Source organism: Zeus faber (genome assembly GCF_960531495.2).
Source record: "Zeus faber genome assembly, chromosome: 1".
NCBI classification, from domain to species: domain Eukaryota; kingdom Metazoa; phylum Chordata; class Actinopteri; order Zeiformes; family Zeidae; genus Zeus; species Zeus faber.
Window position 1 is genome coordinate 53,423,819 of NC_137193.1, and position 23,035 is coordinate 53,446,853.

Below are 23,035 nucleotides of genomic sequence, written 5' to 3' on the forward strand. Positions count from 1 at the left end.
GTTAAATACCTTTTTAAGTATTTCACTAATACCCTCTTCTGCACCAAAAACCCGGTAACACCCGCTAACATCTGGCATTTGTCATTAGTGGGAAACGTTACACCAAGGTTTCTTTCCCGAGACAAATGACTGCAACAGTCCCAAGTTTTTATCGGCTCTGGCTCCGATCGGCTCCGATCTGCAGTGATGAAAACATGACACCCGGGTCGACCTGCTAATATTCACCCTTTTACCGGCGCGATGTTTAAATTCAAAGCGTTGGCGCATAAATAGACAGGAATCTCCTTGTATCATACGATCATATCATATCTGATTTAGAATCCAAAATCAAAATCAGAAGTTAGTGACTTTTTTGCCCAGCATGGTGGATAATGAAATGTTGTGAGTGTGGGGATCGCTCTGTGGGGAGCACAGCGGAGAACCCCCGCACTCTGCACCAGGCTCCGAGTCACTCCACTCCACCGCCCCAAGCCGGTCTCCGAACTGGAGGAGCGTCGCCGCTTCCAGCCGCTGACGGACCAGCATCGGGCGCTGCCGGTGCGGGCGTGGGCGCTCCATGCTGTTTCTACAGTTTTTTTCTCGATCACACTGGAGCCATGACACGCCCCCTTTCCGGCGTGTTTGTGACGTCAAACGTGACACATCAGAAAAGAAACAGAAAGGCATACTCACTCACTGGCAACGGGAAAAGTTTCAAACGGCTATTTTCAGTAGGTTTATCCACGTTTAAAAGACCTGGGTATATCCGCTAATTTTGGTGTAAATGTATCAGCGATACTGTACACCGTGCAATCAAAACTGACTGACAAATTTTAAAGACAACAGTTTAAATTCTTTGATCAATACACAAAACCGCGATAACCGCGTCAATTAAATCCAATGCTCAGGGACTACACACTGAAAAGTTTCCCCCAATATGTGTTCAACTATTTGTCGGTGTATCTGAGGTTATTATCCAGAGCTCAACAATGATTTGTTGTCCAAATTAGAACAGAGAGGTGCTTTTGGCCTCAAACAGAGACCTTTTGAGGCCAAATGCGCCATTTAATCTGGCAAAACCACTGAAAGCACCATGAAGAAAACTAACTGATTGTGAGGGACCAAACTGCCAGACACAGGAGTCGCAGTTAGATTGAGGCAAAGTTTTGGATTTATGGACCTTAAAAAATGTTCAACTTTAGATAGTTGCAAACCAAGTACAGGGGGAAACACTTACAAATTAACTTTCGTATGATAAAACCAAAAATGAGGTAAAAATAACTTAAACAGGGGTTAACATCAGGACAACTAGACACACCAAATGGACTTGCCCAAATGTTCTACTTCTTCAGGTTGATCTGCCCAAATAAAACAGGACAGAACATACAGTATATACTGTAGGTCAAACCAAAATACACACAAGAGGGTGAAAGAAATAACAGGAACTAAAATGATTTACCACTCAATACTATTAAACAAGGAACTAGAGATGGTTAAGTTTAGGTATAAGGTTAGAGATGGTTAAGTTTGGGTATAAGGTTAGAGATGGTTAAGATTAGGTATAAGGTTAGAGATGGTTAAGTTTAGGCATAAGGTTAGAGATGGTTAAGTTTAGGTATAAGGTTAGAGATGGTTAAGTTTAGGTATAAGGTTAGAGATGGTTAAGTTTAGGTATAAGGTTAGAGATGGTTAAGTTTGGGTATAAGGTTAGAGATGGTTAAGTTTAGGTATAAGGTTAGAGATGGTTAAGTTTAGGCATAAGGTTAGAGATGGTTAAGTTTGGGTATAAGGTTAGACATGGTTTAGTTTAGGTATAAGGTTAGAGATGGTTACGTTTAGGCCTAAGGTTAGAGATGGTTACGTTTAGGTATAAAGTTAGAGATGGTTACGTTTAGGCATAAGGTTAGAGATGGTTACGTTTAGGTATAAGGTTAGAGATGGTTTAGTTTAGGTATAAGGTTAGAGATGGTTAATAATAATGACAATAATTTAGAAAAAAGGTTTAGGCAGACAACAGCATCCATAGAGGATCTACATTTCCTGAATCCATTCTGGTATGATGCAATTAGTCCTCTCTGTTCTATATAATAATTAAATCTTTGGACCAAAACATTTTCCATCCATTTGCAGAGGTGTGAAGTTAATGCGATGGGTTTATAATTCCCAGCATTGTTCATTACACCTCGTTTACTAAAAGGTTAAATGAGTGCACTCTACTAAGTTTTTGGCATCAATCCTTCTCTCCATATCTTATTAAATAGTTCAAGGATGATACTCAGTCCTTGATCAGGTAAATTATGGAACATAGCATCACTAAGTTTGTCCTGTTGCTGTGTATCCAGTGCCGTGTAGTATTAGTAACTCACTCTTAGTCAGCTCAGCATCAAGTGTTGAGTCTTTATTATCTGTTTTTCTAATTACTTCATGGTTTTTACATTGTACTTCCTCTTTCCTCTTGCATCTCGTCCAAGTGATTTCCACAATGTATGTTGGAAAAAGCTCTTACCCAACATATTGACCTTTTCTTTATCTGTTATATAGTAGCTATGATTTCTAGCTATATTATTAAGTTGTCTACCTTTAGTATAACAGTATTTCCTCCATGTGTTCTTTTTACTGGATTTGATAACTCTATGAGTCACAGCTTTTTTTTTTTCCTTTGGTAGTCTATTACATTTTCTTGATTTGAGTTACTTTTTAAAGCAATGCAACTTTTTTACCTTAAAATAACAACTTCAAAATCACTTTGATGGGGCACTGACTTGTAATATGGAGAATAGCTCCTCTTTCATCCCCACCCCACCCCCATAAATCTTGTTCTTGCACTATGTAACCTCTGTTTTCGGGTACGAAACCCAGGGAAAGTTTGTTACGCTTTACGGCACTACATCACTTCCTTGGTGTGTGGCTCCCATAATTACCCTTTTTTGCATGGTAAAATAGATTTATAAAAATAAAAATAAACGATAAATGATAAACTTCATTCAAAATAATACCCAAAAATTATTCTGCCGCATTCACCACTGTCTTAATTCTATCACTTTTTTTTCTCTTGCTTGGTAGCCACAATAATTATTTTACAAATGAAAGCTATGAAACTTGTCTGGGAGTCCTATTTTATTTTACATTTATGGGAACATTGAGTCTACTGTACTATTGGATCTCTAACTGTTCTGTCTTCTTGCTGCATCCTATGCCAACTTGGTCTCTGGGGTAAAGGCCTAGGGCCACCACTTGCTCCACCTTCTTCACCTCTCACTCCCTCCTCATATGTTACTGTTCTTTGAATTAACATTTACTCTCTTTGAAGCTTCTGCATAGGATATGTTACTGAATACTTTGTATTTCTGTACCTCTTTAATTTGGACTGCACACCCCCCATTTTGAGCTCCTTTAGGAAGTGTGCTTTCAAATTGCACCAACATCGACCGACTGTCCTTCTTTACATCTCCTTTATTTGTCCACCGCCTTTTGACATCTAGCAGTTTCCCCCCTCTGATTTCTTTGTTGACTTCCTCCTTAGCCATTTCTAGAGGAACATTTGAAATGACAGCTCTCCTTTTAGTCGCTATACCAGGGATATGTGTTGTTGAACTTTACACCATCAAGTGTATCTATCTTGAGGATTTTGTCTTGATGCTGTTTACTTGTGGCAGCGAGAAGGACTCTTCAGTTGTTAAGGAAATTGGCAAATCTGATTGTTCAGATTTCTTTATCAATTGCTTGAGTCATTCACACTGGGTGAAAATGCCCTGTCTCCCTCCCAAACATCATTACAACTTTCCACTCCTTCTCCGTCTCCCACTGTGCCTCCCTGATTAGTTGTTACTTTTTTTGTGGAGCCCCCTTCTCCTTGAATAATAAAACCAAGCTTTGCTACTTTCTCTCCTCTCCAGCCTTTTCCGTCTTCTATTTGTAAACAATTCCATAACTTCCTCAGCCTCACCCTCCAAACCTTCACCCCTTCTACACTCACAGTACGATTGATTGCAATCTGCCACCCTCCAACCTCCCCGGTCCTTCAACAGTGGAGCCCACTGCACCATTCCTCTCTTGCTACCGACGTTTAACGCCGCCAAAATATCACAGTTAAACCAATCAAACCACCAGAGGCGGAAATCATGTGGGGGACAGGGGGGTCCGGACTCCCCCTTCCTAAGAAAAACAGAGAGTTGTCCCCCCCAATCATGATATACGACAATGTGAGTTAATTGGGAGCGCAGAGACGCCTGCGATCGGGGCGGAATTTGCACATCTGTCTCTCTCTCCGACGGCACCGAGGATGCGCGCTCCAGCGATTGGGTGCCTGTGATTGTTTGTTTTTTTTATCATTGAAATACTTAAATACATTTGAATTTTTTATTAAATGCATTGAATTACAATGATCAAAAAGTGTATAATAACAATAATAATAATAATAACAATAATAATAATAATAATAATAATAATAATAATAATAATAATAATAATAAAATTATAATATAATAATAATAATAATAATAATAATAATAATAATTTCTTATTTCTTCTTCTGCTTTTGGCCGCTCACGTTAGGGGTTGCCACAGCGGATCATATGCCTCCAATACCTTCTGTTCTGCGCATCTTCCTCCCTTACACCAACCCCTTGCATGTCCTCCCTCACCACATTCATAAACCTTCTCTTTGCCCTTCTTCTTTAATTTCTTATTTAAAGTCTAATACTTTAATATGACCACAGGGGAATATCAAAACAAAGCAAAAACATATAAGGAAATATCGGATAGCATCAGACAATAATATATAATATTTTTATGAAAGTACAGATGTGAATGTGTGACAATCTCGGAGGCTCTACCTCAAGAAGAATATTGTTTTCATAAATGTAAAAAAGTTTTGATTATTGTTAATGTTTAATACAGCCATTCTGCTGTTCTCTGCTACTAGCCAAGAAAAGAAAAGTTGTACCTCGTTGTTATAGCCTTCTTTTATTTATCTTTTAATAAAAATCGAAAATTGTATTATATATATTTTTATTATTATTTAAATGTTAGACATACATACATATATACACACACACACACACACATATGACAATGACAAAAAGGCGTACCTACATTTCTAAAAACAAATTGATATATATTTATGAAACATAAGATATACTGTATATGACAGAAATTAAGTTGACAATCGTTGCTTAAACACATGCGTCTCCATTGCCGTAAAGTGATAGACTGCACATGCGCAGTACAGGAGGTACAGATCCAGCAGTGACAGTGGTAACAAAATTAAATCCCATCAATAAAATTTGCACGTTATATGAAACCAAATGTATGTGTCATTATTATGTGTTTGAACTTTGGATGTCAATGTTTAAAAGGATAATTGCAAACTTTGAAAAGGTTCAACCTAATTTGTGTTCTTGGGAGCGTCCATCACACACTGATATTTAAATAACATAACGATCTTGCATTGACTCCAATCTGCGTTGCCAGCTGCATATGTCTACCCCAGTTTTACTCTCAGCACCATCTAATGATGTGAAGTCACACCAGAATGTGTTTGCATCATGAAGTGTGAAAAACAGTGATGCAGGGTGCAGACATTTGCACCCCAAAAAAATCCTGTGCAACCTATTTCTATTTCCAGTAGCAGTAGCAACAAAACCAATGAGCAGAGCAGATAATCTGCATTCACTATAAGTGCATTTGCTTCCCTGCTACAGCAATATGTGCTGTAGAACCGATCATGAAAAAAAGGAGTGATAGGAAGTGTACTCACTTTTTTCCGCTAATGAAACAAGGCATTTCCATGACTAATTGAAGCTACAGCATATTTGTTTTAAGGATGTGTTTGAGGAAATGACAAATGATGCAAAGAAATTAAGACATTTTTCCTCCCCTCCCTTGCGCTCTCTTCCAAGAAATGATTTTATGTCTCCTAACAGTAACAAAAAACAGAATCGCTGAGAACGAATCGATTGGGAAACACTTGCACAAGGGAAAGACAGCGTAATAACTTGTCATGTCTAGCTAGGAGGTACTATACCACACCTTGTTGTCTTTGCTGTGTTGGCCTTGTTAACATTTCAAATCCACAATTTTGATCTAAACAGGTAGCAGTGCCATGGAGTTCTCACCATCGAGTTTGGTTTTAGAGCAGGGGGAGAATAACCAGTTAGCTCTGAAGGACCATCAAAAAGAAAACAGTAGATTGGGGAGATGATTCTCAGGGTGAAAACTGCCAATCCCTCACATTACAGGACGTCTTCTGATTTAATTTAATTGGTAGAAATATCACTTCATGCAGGTTTAAAGTGACATTTGATTAAGATGGCAAGCCTTTAATAGAGCAAGTTTAAATCCTCATCTGAGCAATGCAGCACACTCAATCACATGTTTGGCTCTGGCCAAATTGGAAAAAATACTTTGTACTGAGAGAGTGAAAAAACAACAAGGCTGTAAATGAGAGGAACAACGGCCAAGCCTTTGGAAGATGCCAGAGGAGTCTGCGTTGTAACATTTCACCCTAAAGGTCACACTTTGGTTCTCTCTCTAGATAAGGAGCCGGGGAGACAGCATACAGTGACAGAGGCTGTCACTATAAGGTCAAAACATTAAAACAACCCTAGCCTTTAGAATGTAATTTGCAAAACGTTCAGAGTCTACCGAATCAGATCCATAGACGCTGATTGGTCAGACTGGGCTGGGTGAAGTTTCTTAATGTATGTGTTTATCTTCCAGCAGGAGACACAGAAGCAGAGAACCCATGTGAGCGCACTCAGAGCAAGAGCACGCGGTATCCGGCGCCGGAAGAACCTCTGAGCATTATTGTCAACGTCATTATTTAGTATTGTTATTATTTGATGCACATGAGCATTTTGTTCCACCCCGGCCTGCGTCTGCTTTCCTGGTTCCGCTGAACCCGATTAGCGAGCCTGCTACAGATTTATCGAATAGGGGAGCTAAGATGAAAAACTCGCTTTTTCAGTGCTTGTGCACGTATATTTGGGTCTCTGATTGGGCCTACTAACAAACAAACTTTGAAATATAACAACTCAGGACGTTTTTTGTGAGCTGTCTAATTCAGAAAACATGTCATGAATCAAGCCGTCCAGATTAACTGTCCGTGAAGAAACTGTAGACAAAGGAAATGTAAGAATTTATAAAATAATTCTGCTGTGTGTTTCTTTCAAAAATAAATTTGAAAGAATATGTGGTAGATAGACTGTAGGCTGCGGTGCGTGATCTGCAGTGCATTTCTCCAAACAAACCAATAAAATGAGTGTGTTTTTATTGTAGACGTATTTATTTATTTAATTGTATTTTCCAACGTTTACATGAAAAATGTCCCAGTGCATTGTCTCCGTGTCTTCAACAAGCTTGGCGCACGGCAACAAAAGGCGGAACTCAAATTTAAATGAGGCCTTGTAGATCTAATATTAGTGAAGATTCAGCAACTGTATTGCTTATTTCTCATCTCATATTTGTTCAGAAACAGATTTTGGTGGAGTGATGAAGTGAAATCAGTGAAAGTACAAACAGAACAGAACAGAACCCGGAGTAAAGCTCAAAGCCCATTGGCTCACAGACCTAGGGCCCTCGGAGGGTGGCTCCTCGGACAAAAAAAACAGCCTGCTTTGGAACAGGTAAAGGTAAAGGTAGGCATGTTAGACAGGTAAAGAGGCATGTAAGAATGGCTAGAATGCATAACCTGTGTGGTATTTTCAGCAAAAGAAAATCCAAGACATGTTTTGTGGACCTCAGAGACCTATAATAATTTGTTGAAAAGGAGCATAATAGGTCCCCTTTAATGTTGGGCAATGGAATTGTTTAACATTTGAAAAGTTCTTGTTGTTTTTCTCCAACTGACACCTGTGACACATGAGGATAGTTTCTACATTTGTTTTTGTGCAACTCTCAGTTTTACAATTGATTAGTGTTAAAGGTCTCCATACTAGGTACCTGGCATTGATCTGCTGCTTGCTTTCTTGCACCGCACGAGAAATGTCTGTCAAACGGATTTTTTTTCTCTTTGTCCTCACTAATAAATATGACCATTAAAAGTCATCAGAGAATACTTCCAGTTTAACTGTAAAGCAAACAGTTGTACAGTTGTAAAGCTGTAGAGCAAACAGTGAAGAAGTTCTCTGTCCTGGTTTCCCTTCACCATTATTCCTGGAAGCTTATAGTCAGTGAAGGCTTCTTTATCTTTTCCTCTAAGCACCATGATAGCACTAACCATAAAACGCGCCCGAGGCACAGAATTATGTTGTTTTTTCCCCTCCTTTCGATGAGGCATTAATGTTTTAAGTGGTCATGATTTTTGCTGGGTAAACAGCATTTCTGCGGGATGCGTCAAATTGTCTAATGTTGTGAGAGCCCATTAGCAGGGCCGTAATCGATGTCCTTGTCGGACTGAAGCTGGTTTCAATCTGTTTGGACCAACATGTACGCTGCCGACACAAAAGCTGATTAACTTGCTCTTTCATGGCTACCATTCATTTAGATTTCTTTGTGGTGAGTTTGATGTTTGATTTGTTCCTCTCGAGAGGCTAGGTCCACAAATTGACAATAGACCGAAAGACTCAAGGTGTGTGTGTGTGTGTGTGTGTGTGTGTGTGTGTGTGTGTGTGTGTGTGTGTGTGTGTCTGTGTGTGTGCATGTCCACATGAAAGTGCTTATAAGGGAGAGGACCAGAACAGAAATCAAAAATGAGAGAAAAGAACAAGCAATTCCAGAAAAGAGGCCCAAGAATACTCAGCCATTGACAACACGTTTCCGAAATGACCTATCTGAGAGGCCTGTTTCGTCAAAGCTCGGCAATAAGACTCATAAGTGGATGGCGTGAGCATTGGCTTCCAGAGCTATCTGAAAATGTAACATTTCTTTGAGAAAAAGTAATTCCAAGCTGAGCAAAACACAGAGGGCATGTTTCTTGAAATCAGAACAATCACTTAAAACATAGTTCAAATATTAAATAAAAAATTATGACTGCACCGCTAAATAGAATTACATTTTCTTCCATGGACAGCCCTAGAAATATGTCATGAAAGATGAAAAAGAGCTCTTATTTCAACTTTTATGTTACATGAGATTTTAGGGGCGTCATGCTGCAGTAACCATTAGTAGCCATTTCCTACGCCGCAGGAAGTGGTGTACTCGGCTCGGGAAGGGACAGGATTGCTCCAGATCTCATTTGTCAAGTTGAGACGTTTCTTTGTTGATTGCCTCTAAAACAGATCATTTTATCCTTAGCTCTCATATTAGTGGTCAACTGAAACCATTACATACAATGCATCATTAAAGTAGTGTTTCTGTCTGTTGAGGGAGTGCTAGTACCACTCGGATATAGAGTAATTATGATCTTTACACAAAATAAACAAGTGACATTTTCAAATGTATCTAAAAATGACAAGCTGCGCAAGTGTTTTGTTGATGTGGTTTAAAGCAACACTGTGATACTTTTTACCTGAAAATAATAGCTTGAAATCATTTTGATGGTATACTAACTTGTAATATGGAGAATGGCTCTTTCATTCCCACCCACTCCCCCAAATTCCTTTTCTTGCAGTACGTAACTTCTGTGTTCGGGTACGAAACCGCGGGAAAAATGCGCTAAGCTTTATAGCACTACGTCACTTCCTTGATGTTTGGCTCCGGTAATTACCCCTTTTTTTTGCCTGGTAAAATTGATTAAGAAAAAAAAACTATAAATGATAAATTATAAACTTGCCAGTCAAAATGTCCGGTAATAATGCTCATACAAAACGTAGCCATTCTCCTCCTCCCCGACGGCGCAGATGAGGCAGGCCAGTGGTGCGCCAAGGGGTTTGTTTCACCCTCTGACTCGAGCGTGACAGCTGATCTGCTGAGCACATCTGGTACCTACACCGGTAGCAGGGGGCCCCGTCCCTCCCTTGGTCCGGGCGCCCTCTCTCCCCGCGGCTCCCCTTTTACGACAACGGCATAGACTGCATTAAGAAACTGTAGGGGTGCCAAATCCCAAATACCAAAAGTTACATAGTGCTTCTTTAATGCCTAGCAGCAACAGATATCAGTCATATGTGTGGTCTGGCATCCATCTAAAGGATGATATGTATAGTCTGCCCTCTCTATCTAGAGTGATATACTGCATATAGTACATCGATAAGCCACAACATTTTTTTATTTTTTAACCTGTGCTGTCAGCATGCTGGGCATACAACACAGAGTATTTGTATGCCATTGCATCCAGGACAGAGTTATTCTGCAAGTGGAGTTCAAGTTCTCAACCTGCAACTCTTTATTAAATTCTTGAATCATCAAGAACTGCTGCAATAACTCTGTCCGGTGGATGACTTGTAGAATGACAAGAGCACAGTATTTGGTTATAGAGAACCACCACGGACCCCCCTCTTTGGAGAACTATTTATCATGTTTGGGTCTATAAACAACTGATCACTACTCCCAGAGGGGGAGAATCACCACGGGTGAGACAAATAAACATAGAAACAAACAACATTTACACAAAAACATAAACATTGGATAACAACATGTATTGAAAAATAATGAATTAGGTTCAGCAAAACTGGAGCTACAACTAGTCACGTGGCCACTTCCTGTCATAATTATTGCAGTAAATGAGGGAGGAAAGGAGAGGAATGCAACCAGGAGGGTGCTGGGGTGCACACAAAGCAGGTATGGTGGTGTGTGCGTGTTTGATGAGAACGCCTGTATGTGTTTGTGTGTGTGTGTGTGTGTGTGTGTGTGTGTGTGTGTGTGTGTGTGTGTGTGTGTGTGTGTGTATGTGTGTGTGTGTGTGTAAGATGTCCACCGGTGAGTGTACATGACTTATCCCCATTGGTACTGGTGTAGAAGGTCGGTATTATGTTGCGGCGCCTCCAAGCAGCGGAAGCCCGAAGGCCCCTCGAACTTCGCAGCCCTGTAGACACCCTATGGCTGTCCCTCAGAGAAGCCAGAGGGCTGTGGAGCAACTCCCACGCCCAGCCCCGAGGAGCATGACCCAGTCCCAGGGAGCACGAGGAGACCCCGCACCCCAGGGGCGCACACATATAACCAACCCCCAGGTGCAGGCACAAGACGCAGCCGCTGGCACAGAACCCGGACCACGGGCGCAAGGCACGGACCGCAGGCCCGGTTCCCGGCCCCACAGTGACGCAGCACATCCCAAGCCACCGGGAGGGGGGGCCCACCCGACCGCCCCCCCGACCAACCACGCCCCCACACCGACCCACCAGCGACCGGCCACCCTGGAAAACCCCAGTGCTCAATGTGTGCTGCTGGTAATTGCAGTTAAAATTGTGGGGTTAGGGGTGTGAGTCCTTCAGGCAAGTCGAACCCGAATCACTCGCACCCCTCCTGCCCTGCAGACCCTGGAGTGTTGTTCGGAGTAGGATTGGTGTGCGAGTGTATGTGTTCTAAGCTAATGTGAGTGGGATTCAAATTTTGGGACGGATGAGAAGCACACTTGGGCAGAAGCGTGACAGGCAAGATGGCAGCTGCCCGCCACATCCCCACCCAAATAGCCTGCACCCCGCCCATCCCGCAAGCCCTCGGTCTATTGTGTGGTGTATGTGCTGAGTATGAGTTTTGGCACTGGGAGAGATAGGCGAGTTGTGACCAGATCATCGATCCAGGGGCGCAGCAGGCCGGGGAGCAACCACGCTCCTCCCCCCGGACCTAACCGTGCCCCAGTGCGCCCACCTCCCGTACCTGGTGGCAGCCAACCTACAGCGATCAGCCAAGGGTGTAGAGCGGTCCGCCATGGCGGGATCCCCCATGAACATAGGCCCACGCACCACGGATGTCCCCAGAGCTGCCCGGGAGTCCACCCAACCGCAGAGCCCCGGCAGACCAGGAGGAACCCCACATGCCCCAAAGCACCACGACATTGCACCGACTCAGGAAGACTCAAGTATTAAATGATGGAGTTATGTCAGTGATAAAAGTAGCCCATATTTCATTAAATGAATCAACATTGTTTTTGGATATTGCCAATAGTTTTTCCCTTGAGATGTTATCTATTAATAACTGCAACCATTGGGATGTGGTGAGATTATCTCTCTTTTTCCAATTGAGTAATATTGTTTTTTTCGCAATTGTTAAGGTGATCAAAATGGGTCGGTGGTGTTTCAGTGGTGGGTCGACTGAGGAGTGGTTACCAAGAAGACATATAGACGGGGAGACTGGAATGCTGCGACCCAGAAGGGTTGGTAGCTTCTTGGTGATGTTGGTCCAGAATGCTAGGATAGGTGGGCAGAGCCAGAAGGTATGAAAGTAGTCAAGGGAACAGTTTTCCACAAAACCCATTTTAAACATTTTGTGTTCCATGATATGGGCTCTGTGCAATATCTTATATTGGATGAGTTGCATTTTGGAGGTCGGTATTATGTTGCGGGTCATAGAAAAGGTGTCGTTGCAAATAAGCTTCCACAAGTTGAAATCAGTGGGGACAGCAAGGTCTCTTTGCCATTTCATTGTAGGTAAAGATAAGGTGTCATCGGTTTTTAATAAAAGTTTGTATATAGTGGAAAAGGGATTTTTTTTAGTGACCGATATGAGTGAGATGTTCAATCATTTGAGGTGGTTGTAGGATGTTGTTCGTCAATTCGATTTTAACTTTCAGAGACTGCTGTAATTGAAGGAATTGAAGGAAGCTGTGGCCACCGATATTATACTTTTGGGTTAAGGTTGGGAAGGATATAAGCAAATTGTTTTCAAAAATGTGTTCCAGATGAGTAATTCCTTGTCTTTTCCAAGACCTAAAGATTATTGGTTTGTTTTTAACCAGGAAATCTGTGTTGTGCCAGATTGGCGTGAATTTGTTTGGACATAGAGTGTGACCGCTGAGTTTGAGGAATTTCCACCAGGCTGACAGAGTTGTTGCAATAAATTATTTTTTAAAGCAATTATGTTTCCTTATCGATTCAGTAAGGAATGGGAGATCCGATAATGATAACTCCTGACATTCAGATGTCTCGCCATCCATGGGCCAATTGTTGCTCTGGTTGTAACCATTTAATTATAAATTGAAGATGGTTTGCTAGAGAGTAGTATATAAAGTTTGGGGCTGCTAGGCCTCCACAGTCTTTGTTTTTCTGTAGTGTTGCTAGTTTAATTCTCGGTTTCTTGTATTTCCAATAAAATTTGTTGACTATTGAGTCTAGAGTATTCAACCAATGTACTGTTTGTTGCACTGGGGTCATTGAAAATACAAAGTTTATTTTTACAAGTATATTCATTTTCACTGCTGCTATCCTATCAAGAAGTGATATGGGTAGGTTGTTCCATCGAATGAGGTCTTCTTCAATGGATTTGAGCAATGGAGTGAAGTTAAGGGTAAACAAATCTGATAGATCGGTGGAGATATCAATACCAAGGTATCTAATATTGCCTGTTGTGATAGTTAAGTGAAGTTTCTGGGTTGCAGCATTACAGTCCCCCCCACTGAGTGGTAAGACTGTGGTTTTAGTCCAAATCATTAAATAGTCTGAGATAGTTGAGAATTTAGATATAAGATTGAACACCTCCGGTAGGGATGATATTGGGTTCCATATGTACAACAAGATATCGTTTGCATACAAACTGATTTTGTGAACAGAGTTTCCTGTTTGTATGCCTACAATATAACTATTTTGACGGATGGCCGCCGCGAGGGATTCAATAGAGATGGCGAATAGTAAAGGGGAGAGCGGACATCCTTGTCTTGTGCCGCGTTGTAGAGTGAAATGCTGTGAAGTGTAACCATTGGTGATGACAGAAGCAGATGGAGAGTTGTAGAGGATTCTGATCCATTGAATGAGTGACTCTCCAAAGCCAAATTTGTTGAGGATTGAAAAAAGATACTGTATGTCCAATTAACTGTCAAATGCTGTTCGGCATCCAAAGAGGCAATAATAGTATTTAAGTTGTTCCTTTGAGATATGCTGATGAGACTGAATAAATGATGCATATTGCTGGATGAGTATCTGCCTTTGACAAAGTCTGTTTTGTCTGGGTGAATTATAAATTAAATTATTTTTTCAATTCTGTTGGTTAGTGTTTTACTTTTAATCTTAAGGTTGCAATTTATAAGGCTTATGGGTCTATAACTGGAGGTGAGGGTTGGGTCCTTATAGGGTTTGAGCAAAACAGAAATGAGAGCAGTATTCATGTACGGAAGCATGGTGGAGGTTGACTTGACCTTTGTAACCATTCTGATGAATAATGGGGAGATAAGTGGCCAGAAGTGTTTATAAAATTCCACTGGGTAGCCATCTGATCCAGCTGATTTAAGGCTGTAATAAGTGATTTTTCCCTATCACATTTCAATTGATTGGCAAGAATTTTAACTGATTTGTCATCGAATTCAAAATATTTTGCTCTTGTTCTTTGCATAAGGAATTGTGTCTTTTGATGGATGACAGTATCAAGTTGGGATGTATTTGTCTGGATCTCACTTTGGATTTGCTCAGACGATGAGTGGGCTTGTTGGGAGTGCAAACACCTTTAGTCGCTGTTCGAGTTTATTTTGGCATTCTTGTGCTTTCTATTTCTTGTGAGTGGAGAATGAAATAATACTACCTCTTAGAACTGTCTTAGCTGTTTTCCAAAGTAAGGATGGTGATATTTCTGGGGAGTCATTCAGTTCAATGAAGGAAGTCAATTCTCTGGAAAATAAATGGTTAAATTCCTTATCTGTCAAAGGTGAGGTGTTAAACCGCCACCTGCTGCGAGGGTTCCAGTTTGTTTCATTTAGGTTGAAACTAATCGGCCCGTGATGGGAAATAACAACAGGGTGGATTTCTGGATTAGTGATTTTGGACAGTGCGGAGTTAACTTGTCAAGAAAAGGTTGATTCTAGAGAAACTTTTGTGGGCTGGTAAATAATAAGTGTATTCTCTAAAATGTGAGTAATTTGATCGCCAACAATCCCCAAGAGCAAGATCACTCATATATTGTTTTATAGTGTCCGACGAACACCAGGATTTGTGAATATTTCTGGCTTGAGAACGGTCTAAATTTGGATTTTGGATAAGCCACAACATTAAAACCACTGACAGTTTAAGTGAATAATATTGCTCATTTCGTTCCAGTGGCACCTGTCAAGGGGTGGAATATATTAGGCAGCAAGTGAACAGTCAGTTCTTGAAGTTAATGCGTTGGAAGCAGGAAAAATGGGCAAGCGTAAGGATCTGAGCAACTTTGACAAGGGCCAAATTGTGATGGCTAGACAACTGGGTCAGAGAATCTCCAAAACAGCAGGTCTTGTGGGGTGCTTGTGGGGTATGCAGTGGTTAAATCTACCAAAAGCGATCCAAGGAAGGACAACCGGGGAACCGACGACAGGGTCATGGGCGCCCATGGCCTCATTGATGCACATGGGGAGCGAAGGCTAGACCATCTGCTCTGATCCCACAGAAGAGCTACTGCAGCACAAATTTCTGAAAAAGTTCATGCTGGCTATGATAGAAGGTGTCAGAACACACAGTGCATCACAGCTTGCTGCATATGGGGCTGCGTAGCAGCAGACCGGTCAGAGTGCCCATGCTGACTCCTGTCCACCACTTAAAGCACCTACAATGGGCACATGAGCATCAGAACTGCACCATGGAGCAATGGAAGAAGTTGGTCTGGTCTGATGGATCATGTTTTCTTCTACATCATGTGGATGGTTGGGGTTAGGGACAAATCAGCTCGAGCATCTGTGGGATGTGCTGGAACAACAAGCCTGATCCATGGGGGCCCCACCTCACAACTTGCAGGATTAAAGGATCTGCTGCTAACGTCTTGGTGCCAGATACCACAGGACACCTTCAGAGGTCTTGTGGAGTCCATGCCTCGACAGGTCCAGCTGTTTTGGCGGCACAAGGGGGGCATTCACAATATTAGTGGTTATTAGTGATGGTTTTAATGTTGTGGTTGATTGGTGTATATAGTATGTTCACAGTGCCACCAGCCTCTTTATGTTTTCAAAACCCTCCCACACCAAGATGTATGCGTGTGCGTGTGCGTGTGTGTGTGTGTGTGTGTGTGCTCTGCTTGCTTCTGACTCAGAATCCTCCCTCTATCTTACCTTACCTCCTATTTATCTGGAAATATGAAGTTATTTCTGTTCTTTCTTTCAGCTCCTGATCTTGCCACCACTGGTTTAACCTATCTATGTAGAAATTGCAGTACATTCAGACTTGCTTATATGTACATGAACTAGAGATGGGTTATGTAACAATATAATATCGATATTGTGATACAAGATTAGATATTGTCTGGGATTTTGTTTATCATGATATAACAATATAATTAATATTGATTTTTTTCTGGACGTCATAGATTGGTGATAATATCCACATTACTAATGACTGTTTCTCAAATACGTCTTATGCGTAAAGCACCCACAGTGACCCCCAGGGAATCGTCAAATTATTGATATGGAGGTGCCCTAGCTTCAACATGAACCACTTGTCTTAAAGCCCTGCCATTCAGTGCATAAAGAGCAATGAAACAAAAGCAAGTGTGTTAGACTCGAAGACATAAGGCCAGTCAACGGCAGGGCTGCGCTTCTTTGCATCACTTTTTACCGTGCATTGTTTGATTATTCATACGGCTTACCACGAGCCCTGCCTTATTCATCTCTCTTCTTAAACCCCCAAGCGCCACATGCACGGGAACCCCGCTACATGGTGTGATTTCACACCACTTTGCAGTGGAGAGCAGATTGGACAGCTGTGCGCTGGATCCCGTCGATGGTTAAGAGCTTGGATGAGAATCTCCCTGGAAGTCAGAAGTCACACACCAGGATGTCCGGCCTTTGATTATCTGTCGCTTCAACCACCATGTCCTTCTGTTTTACCAAAAGGTCACCGTAAACCAGCCTGAATCTCACAACCTGCGCCCAAAGCTCCTTTCTTTATCTCCCAGCCTGAAAGTAAAGAGTCCTGTTGAAGTATACTGTTGAGATTGGCACTGAATCCCTACCTGCCTATTCATTTAATTAAAGTGTGTGAGTCAAACACCCAAATGTATGAAAGAAGTATGGAAATTATATCAAGATCAAGTAAGTAGTACTGTATATCACTCATAAATGAAAGCAAAAACTGCATCAGTGGAACCCTGTTTGAAAATTTTCAATAAAATGTATGTCTATTTTTTATTTATTTTAACCACAATGTGCTGTATTTTACCTCTTTAATTACTGTCATTTTAGATGTATGCATTGGTGTTTTATCCAATGTGGTTTTAATGTAAAATGTCTAGAGTATTGAGAGAAGTGCTATACAATCAAAATGCATTATTACAATACTTATCATTATTAGCATTTAAATATAATATGCTGCTTTGCCTTATTTGAAATATGACAGTGGAAGTGATTAAAAGTGACTATTTAAGGAGTATATTTTCTTTCCCAAATTACGAAAGAGAACTTTCTATTCCATTTTACTTTGAAGACTGAGGTCTAAATAACAATAACGTTGTTTATTTTATTGGGGGAGCTATAAGAGTGACGAATCAATTTAATCAAAGCAGAAGATAATATCACAACATTACTTCCTGGTTCAAATCAACAAACAACTTTATCAGGCAGGCAGCGCTCTGGGTTGCAGAGAAATGAGTGAGCCGTTTCTGCCATAGGCAATTGGAGTGCCGGGAAAATTATTAAACCATTAATTCTGTACGAATATTACTTGGCCACAGGGCAGCTGCAACAGCCTGTTAGTTTCAGAAGGGGAGAAGAGAGTTAGCCAAGGAGAACTAATTCCTCACTCTTACTTTGGGACAAATTTTCTGTGTGATGGACCAAAGTTAATAATATCAATTTGTTTTGATATGAAAATATGCTGTGTCTTTAAAGGCTGCTTCCATTTATTATAATATAAAGTAACATTAATATAGAGTACTGCATTCACTGTGTTCTAACATCAGGTTGTTTATTGTCGATTTTAACAATAAAGAATTAATGTCTCATGTCACTATATTTGCATTTGAAACTTGTGTTTTCAGCAACTTAAAGGGAAATTCCACCGTAACACAACATTAAACCAATTTATCAGAATAATAAATTAGCATTATGGGTAAAAACAGCAACAACAGCTTTAAGCAAAACTGATAGGTGACACTCATTTTAAATGGGTTTAATCTTGTTTAAGTTTTACATTTCATTCCCAAATAAATATTTGACCTATTTGACAAAGTTCTAGAACTTATTCTCTTGAAACAATTGCAAATGTAATTCTAAGTTATAGTCAAAACAAAATGCTTTGCACATACACATCTTTAAATATTCATTTTGACATTACATAATTTTCGCCCGAAGCTACTCAGGTCCCAAACAGCATGGGAACAAACAGGCTAGGCTCCATCGGTGGCACTCGTGGTGATTTTTCCCAAAAAATAATAATATTACATGAACTGATTTGCATTTTGATTGTGGTGCTTCATCGCACACAAAGACAAAGCGAGGTAAAGAAACAATGCTTGGCCTCTGTGCTGCTGTCCAACTAAGAATGACATTCATTCACCAACACGACATTATTGGAAGACAATTCATAGCCTAATATGTTTTCATGGCTGCGGGGACTGGGGATAATATTTTGAAAGACAATGTAGCTTACCCCCTTCAACCCTGGAAATGTAAGAATATGAATGTGAATATGAATGACTACGAAGACCTGAATGACAACAAAGTTGAAAAACCAAGCATGGCCATCTAGTGAAAATAAACTGTCCCGAATGAAAGGGAAGAAAAGCCCAGTGCCTCAACGCAGCCATGTGGCTGTGACCTCAGCATCACCATCTTGTCCCTTTCATTAACATCAGCCCATTAACACCATTTGGGCAAAACAAAATGCCGTCCTAGAGCAGACATCTCACTAGGCCTCTGAGTCTTCAAGAGGGAAAGGGCCTGTATCATGCAGCCAATATTGTATAAGCCTAATTGTTGACATTTGGTACCCAAGGTATAGGCCCGGTTCACATGTTTCTAGTTATGATAAAGAAGTGTAGATGCCGAATCACAGTTAATGCTGTCGACTAAAGAGTCACTATTCAGCCGAACAAACATCTATATGTTCCTATTTCTTTCCTCTCAATATAGTAAATTCTGTTTTTTTTGTCAGGATGTAAGAATGATGAAAAAATAGAAAGAATCTCACTTTGGCTTTAAATTTGTAGCAAAAGAAAATTGGGTTGTTTTAGGTAGAGGAGACAATCTTGCATTATCTGTCCATCCCTTTCAACTAACCTTCAAATAGAAAACACTCCAAATGCTTGAAATGAGATTTAAAAGAAAGATTATGCTGTTTAAATGATGTTTACACAATGGATATCTGTAGAACAGCTTACAGTGACATAGACGTGTAATTCACACGACATGCAGAGACACCTGTGGTTCTGCTGTGGTTTTCCTCACTATAAACCTAGTTTCAGCTTTCTATGCAAGTTATGCATTTGCACTGCAGTTTTGTCACGTGTGAGTTAAACAGAAGGTCACCAAAGTCACCTCTAAAAATCTGACTCATGTAGGGAGACTGAGGTAGCATTTTGGGTCAGCAGAAGCTACAGTAAAAGCAGTTGCTGTAAGTTGAGAGCAGCGATGGTACGTTGTCAGTGGCCGTCAAGTCAGCTCCTTCACAGTGCTGACTCCTACCTCTAGCTCTAATTACCTTTCAACCACTGCCTTTCTGCACCGCCTTCCCTCAATGTCAGCAGGTAATCAAAACAGGCGGCATCAATACACCCAACCCACAGCTGTCAATGTGGAGAGGACCTGAGTCATAACATGTGCAGCACTCACAAGAAATAATGTTCTCCTGCTGTTCGTGTTCAGGTAAGGACAAATAATCTATCTTTTCAGAGTTGTCAGAGACTACATCTCTCCTCTTCAGGTCGTAAAATTACTTTCTAACGCACACGCATATACACAAGAGATACTGTATGAACACTGTAGTGACAAATTAAGCAAGAATCAAAGACACACACACATACACAAAAGGACAGTTGCAAACAAAGTGGGGACACAGCAACCTACGCTCAGTGACACAACACACAGGATCTGATCTTCTACTACTACTGTGAAAGTTAATAAAGTGATATTAAGATAAAGTGTCTTGAAGAGGGCAGTTGGTGTCAATGTTTTGGATGTTCAATTGACACAATTTCTGCAGGATTTCTGCGCACGATGTATGCAAAACCACATACATCCAGGTCAAGTTCAATGTGTAGAGTACAAGTTTAATGTGTAGAGTGCAAAAGTTCAGTGCGCCGTGACATAATACTCGCTGGGCCAATAGAAACAAGAAGTGAAGCGAACAGGAAGTATCTGTGCAATATGGAGTACAAACAGATTCTAGCAGTTTCCGATAAGCTATAATTTGGTATTTCCTCCATTTCAAAGTAAAAGACATTGAGCATATTAAAGGTAGGTATTAAAGACAGCATCTAGACAACGTTTAAACATGGTCTCCATGGTCTCCTACAGTAGATGTGGTCTCATGGCTAAAAATAGCACATGCGTTGCACATTCTGGCGGCCTAACTGCTTAGCACATCAGGTTGTTTATAGATCAGCCCAATGGTAAAAAGGGAGCTTTAGTTAGAAAGTATCAGGCAAATTTACATCTAGGCGATAGTGGCGCCGCCCATTACGGTCGCCTGCGCCGGCACTCCGATCTCTATAGTACTCGACTTACTGCATTACGTTTTAGGAATCAGTTAGTTGGTCTAGTAGAAATTCTTAGGTAGGTACTTCAGCCTAGGACATATTGTGTGTAATCACCGGGTGCGTTGCATTGACATTTCATTGCATATACAGTATGTATGTAAAGTATGTATATGTATGTGACGAATAAACCTCTTGAATCTTGAATCTATTTTTATTATCTCAATTCTTACTATTTTGGCTACCTGGATATTCCCTGCTTCTCTCGATTGACTAAGCAGCTATTATTAGCCTATTATGTCCAGCTGCTGGAGAGAGTCCATCACTCTCTCCCTCCCTCAATTTTTGTTGTACCATGGGATTTTTCTCTCACTTGACTCATTCTAATGTGTTCAAACCAAATTGTATAAAGACCACGACATTTTCAGTGACGACGTAAGGCATGACTCTTTTAGGGTCTGACATTTGTCAGGCAAGTGAAGTTACTGCTTGCATGGGTAGTGTGTATCTAACAGCTTTGTAAGCAAAGGAAACAATCAACAGTTGAACACCTTGCCTACTTATGACACAGAAACAGAGTTTGCTCAGATGTAAAATAATTGACAATGTATAAGCATGAGGAATCAGCTTTGAATAATGTGAAACAGATTTTTGGTAACAAACAATCTAATGGATGTTCCTCTCACTGAACTATCTACACAGGAAATGGGACTCTGATCCCTGGCATCGTTTCTGCTATACTGGACATTGACTATAGAGAGAAACCACACAGTCTTCCCTCATCTAAGTGGATTCATTGTTCTTAGACAAACACAATTACATTTCTTAATATATTTATTTATTTATTATTTATTTATTTGATGCAGGGCAGAGGTAAAAATTAGGTAGAAATAGGTTCGATTATGAACAACATGGTTCTATCAACTGTTATTGTAACCGTTTCCTCTAGGCTACAGATGTCAATGTAAGTGATTAGGTACTGTACTAAATCCAAACATTACTTTTTCTACAGAACTTGAGACAAGCGCAAGGATTTTCTCTCTCTAGGTCAGTATGAAGGAAAGGGAAATATTGGGTTCAGGTATAAGCTTTAGGGATTTATAACATTAGAAATGTTGACTCTGATGCAGAACAATTGCACTAAGTGCAAGAACATCAAATGTAAGAATATTTAATTACTTTTAAGAGCGTGTGTTTGTAAGAATGATACGATCCATGGACCTTGTTACCGTTTCAAAGAAGAGGGCCACGACATGCGTGGTTTTTTGAGCCCGGGTCGCAGCTTCTCCAGCGTCCTGTTCCTGCACAGGTAGCGCTCCGTGTCCGAGTTGAAGCGCTGCTTGATGCGGATGTGAGTTCTCGGCTGTCGCCACAGATGTTTGGGGGGTTTTGCGAGACCCGCTCCCTCCCTGCTGAGGGTGGTGCACTCCATCTCCACGGTCTTGAAGAAAGGGTGAAGTCTAGAAAGTGGAACTCTGTTTCGGGTCTGCTCAGCTCGTCTCGTCGGACATGGAAGCTGTCCACTCGCTGTGGTGCTGAAATGAGAAATTGTCCGTCACCTCTTCACCGTCCCGGGAGCAGTTTTTCTCTCCACGATCAATTTTTTTTTTTTTTTTTTAAAGAACAGTTTTCGTTCATAGGAAATTTGTTTTCCTCTTTCTTTTTTTTCCTTTTTTTTGGTGTTGTTTTTTTTTTACAAAGAACGACAAAGAAAACAAACTTTTTCAAGCCAAACGCACAGAGTCACTTCTTCCTGGCTCCCCTTTCATGAAATTGGTGACATATGTCTGCAACGCTCCGGCGGAGAGCGGCGCCCTTCCAATCGGTGTTGGCGTAGGAGCGTCCAGCAGCTCGCAGTCTTTATAAAGGCGCCGAGGAGCCGAGCCTAGAAAGCACGGAACGGGGTGAGTCCAATCAGCCAACGCTGAGCTGCATGACGTCAGCGCACGAGCTGCGAACGCACCTAAAATAAATACCATCAATCCATATTTTTGAAAAAGCCTCTGAGCATCAACATCATGCCTTCTTCGAATGTATTTATTTTACAACATTTATTTATGGATTTTATGTTTTATTGCTATTGTTATCAAAAATAATAATAATACTAAATAAAAACCATAGGTCCGCAGCCCACTAAGTGTCCTCGTAGGAACTGGAGGGGGTCAGCAGCTAACTGTCAAACTCCGTGGTTGTTTATTATCAACAGTCAAGCCCCTTTTACACAGCCTGTTCAAGGCGGGAATGTTGCGCCATTATTCTGTTATTCCCCTCCAATGGGGTGGCATTGTTGATCCGTCGCTGAGCCGGCAGGGGAGGTAGTCAAGACCAGGCCAAAACAACGTCTGCGTGAAAGGGACAGCCGGCATGCCAAAACAGGGGTGTGACGTTTCGATGACATGTGGTCACACCGGTCTTTATAGTTGCCACAAGCGAGCCGTGTGGCTCA

General features: G+C 41.0%; 1 protein-coding gene across 1 annotated transcript in view; it reads right to left on the reverse strand.

Moving 5' to 3' along the window:
- Nucleotides 1-22,418, reverse strand: part of LOC307232387 (3',5'-cyclic-AMP phosphodiesterase 4C-like) — a gene marked incomplete at its 5' end in the record, with an annotated part of 66,708 nt that extends 44,290 nt beyond the window's left edge. Inside the window, one exon of the mRNA XM_080003381.1 lies at nucleotides 21,819-22,418. Within this exon, the coding sequence (XP_079859507.1) occupies nucleotides 21,819-22,021 (203 nt within the window). The remainder of the gene's footprint in view (nucleotides 1-21,818) is intronic.
- Nucleotides 22,419-23,035: the final 617 nt, after the last annotated feature.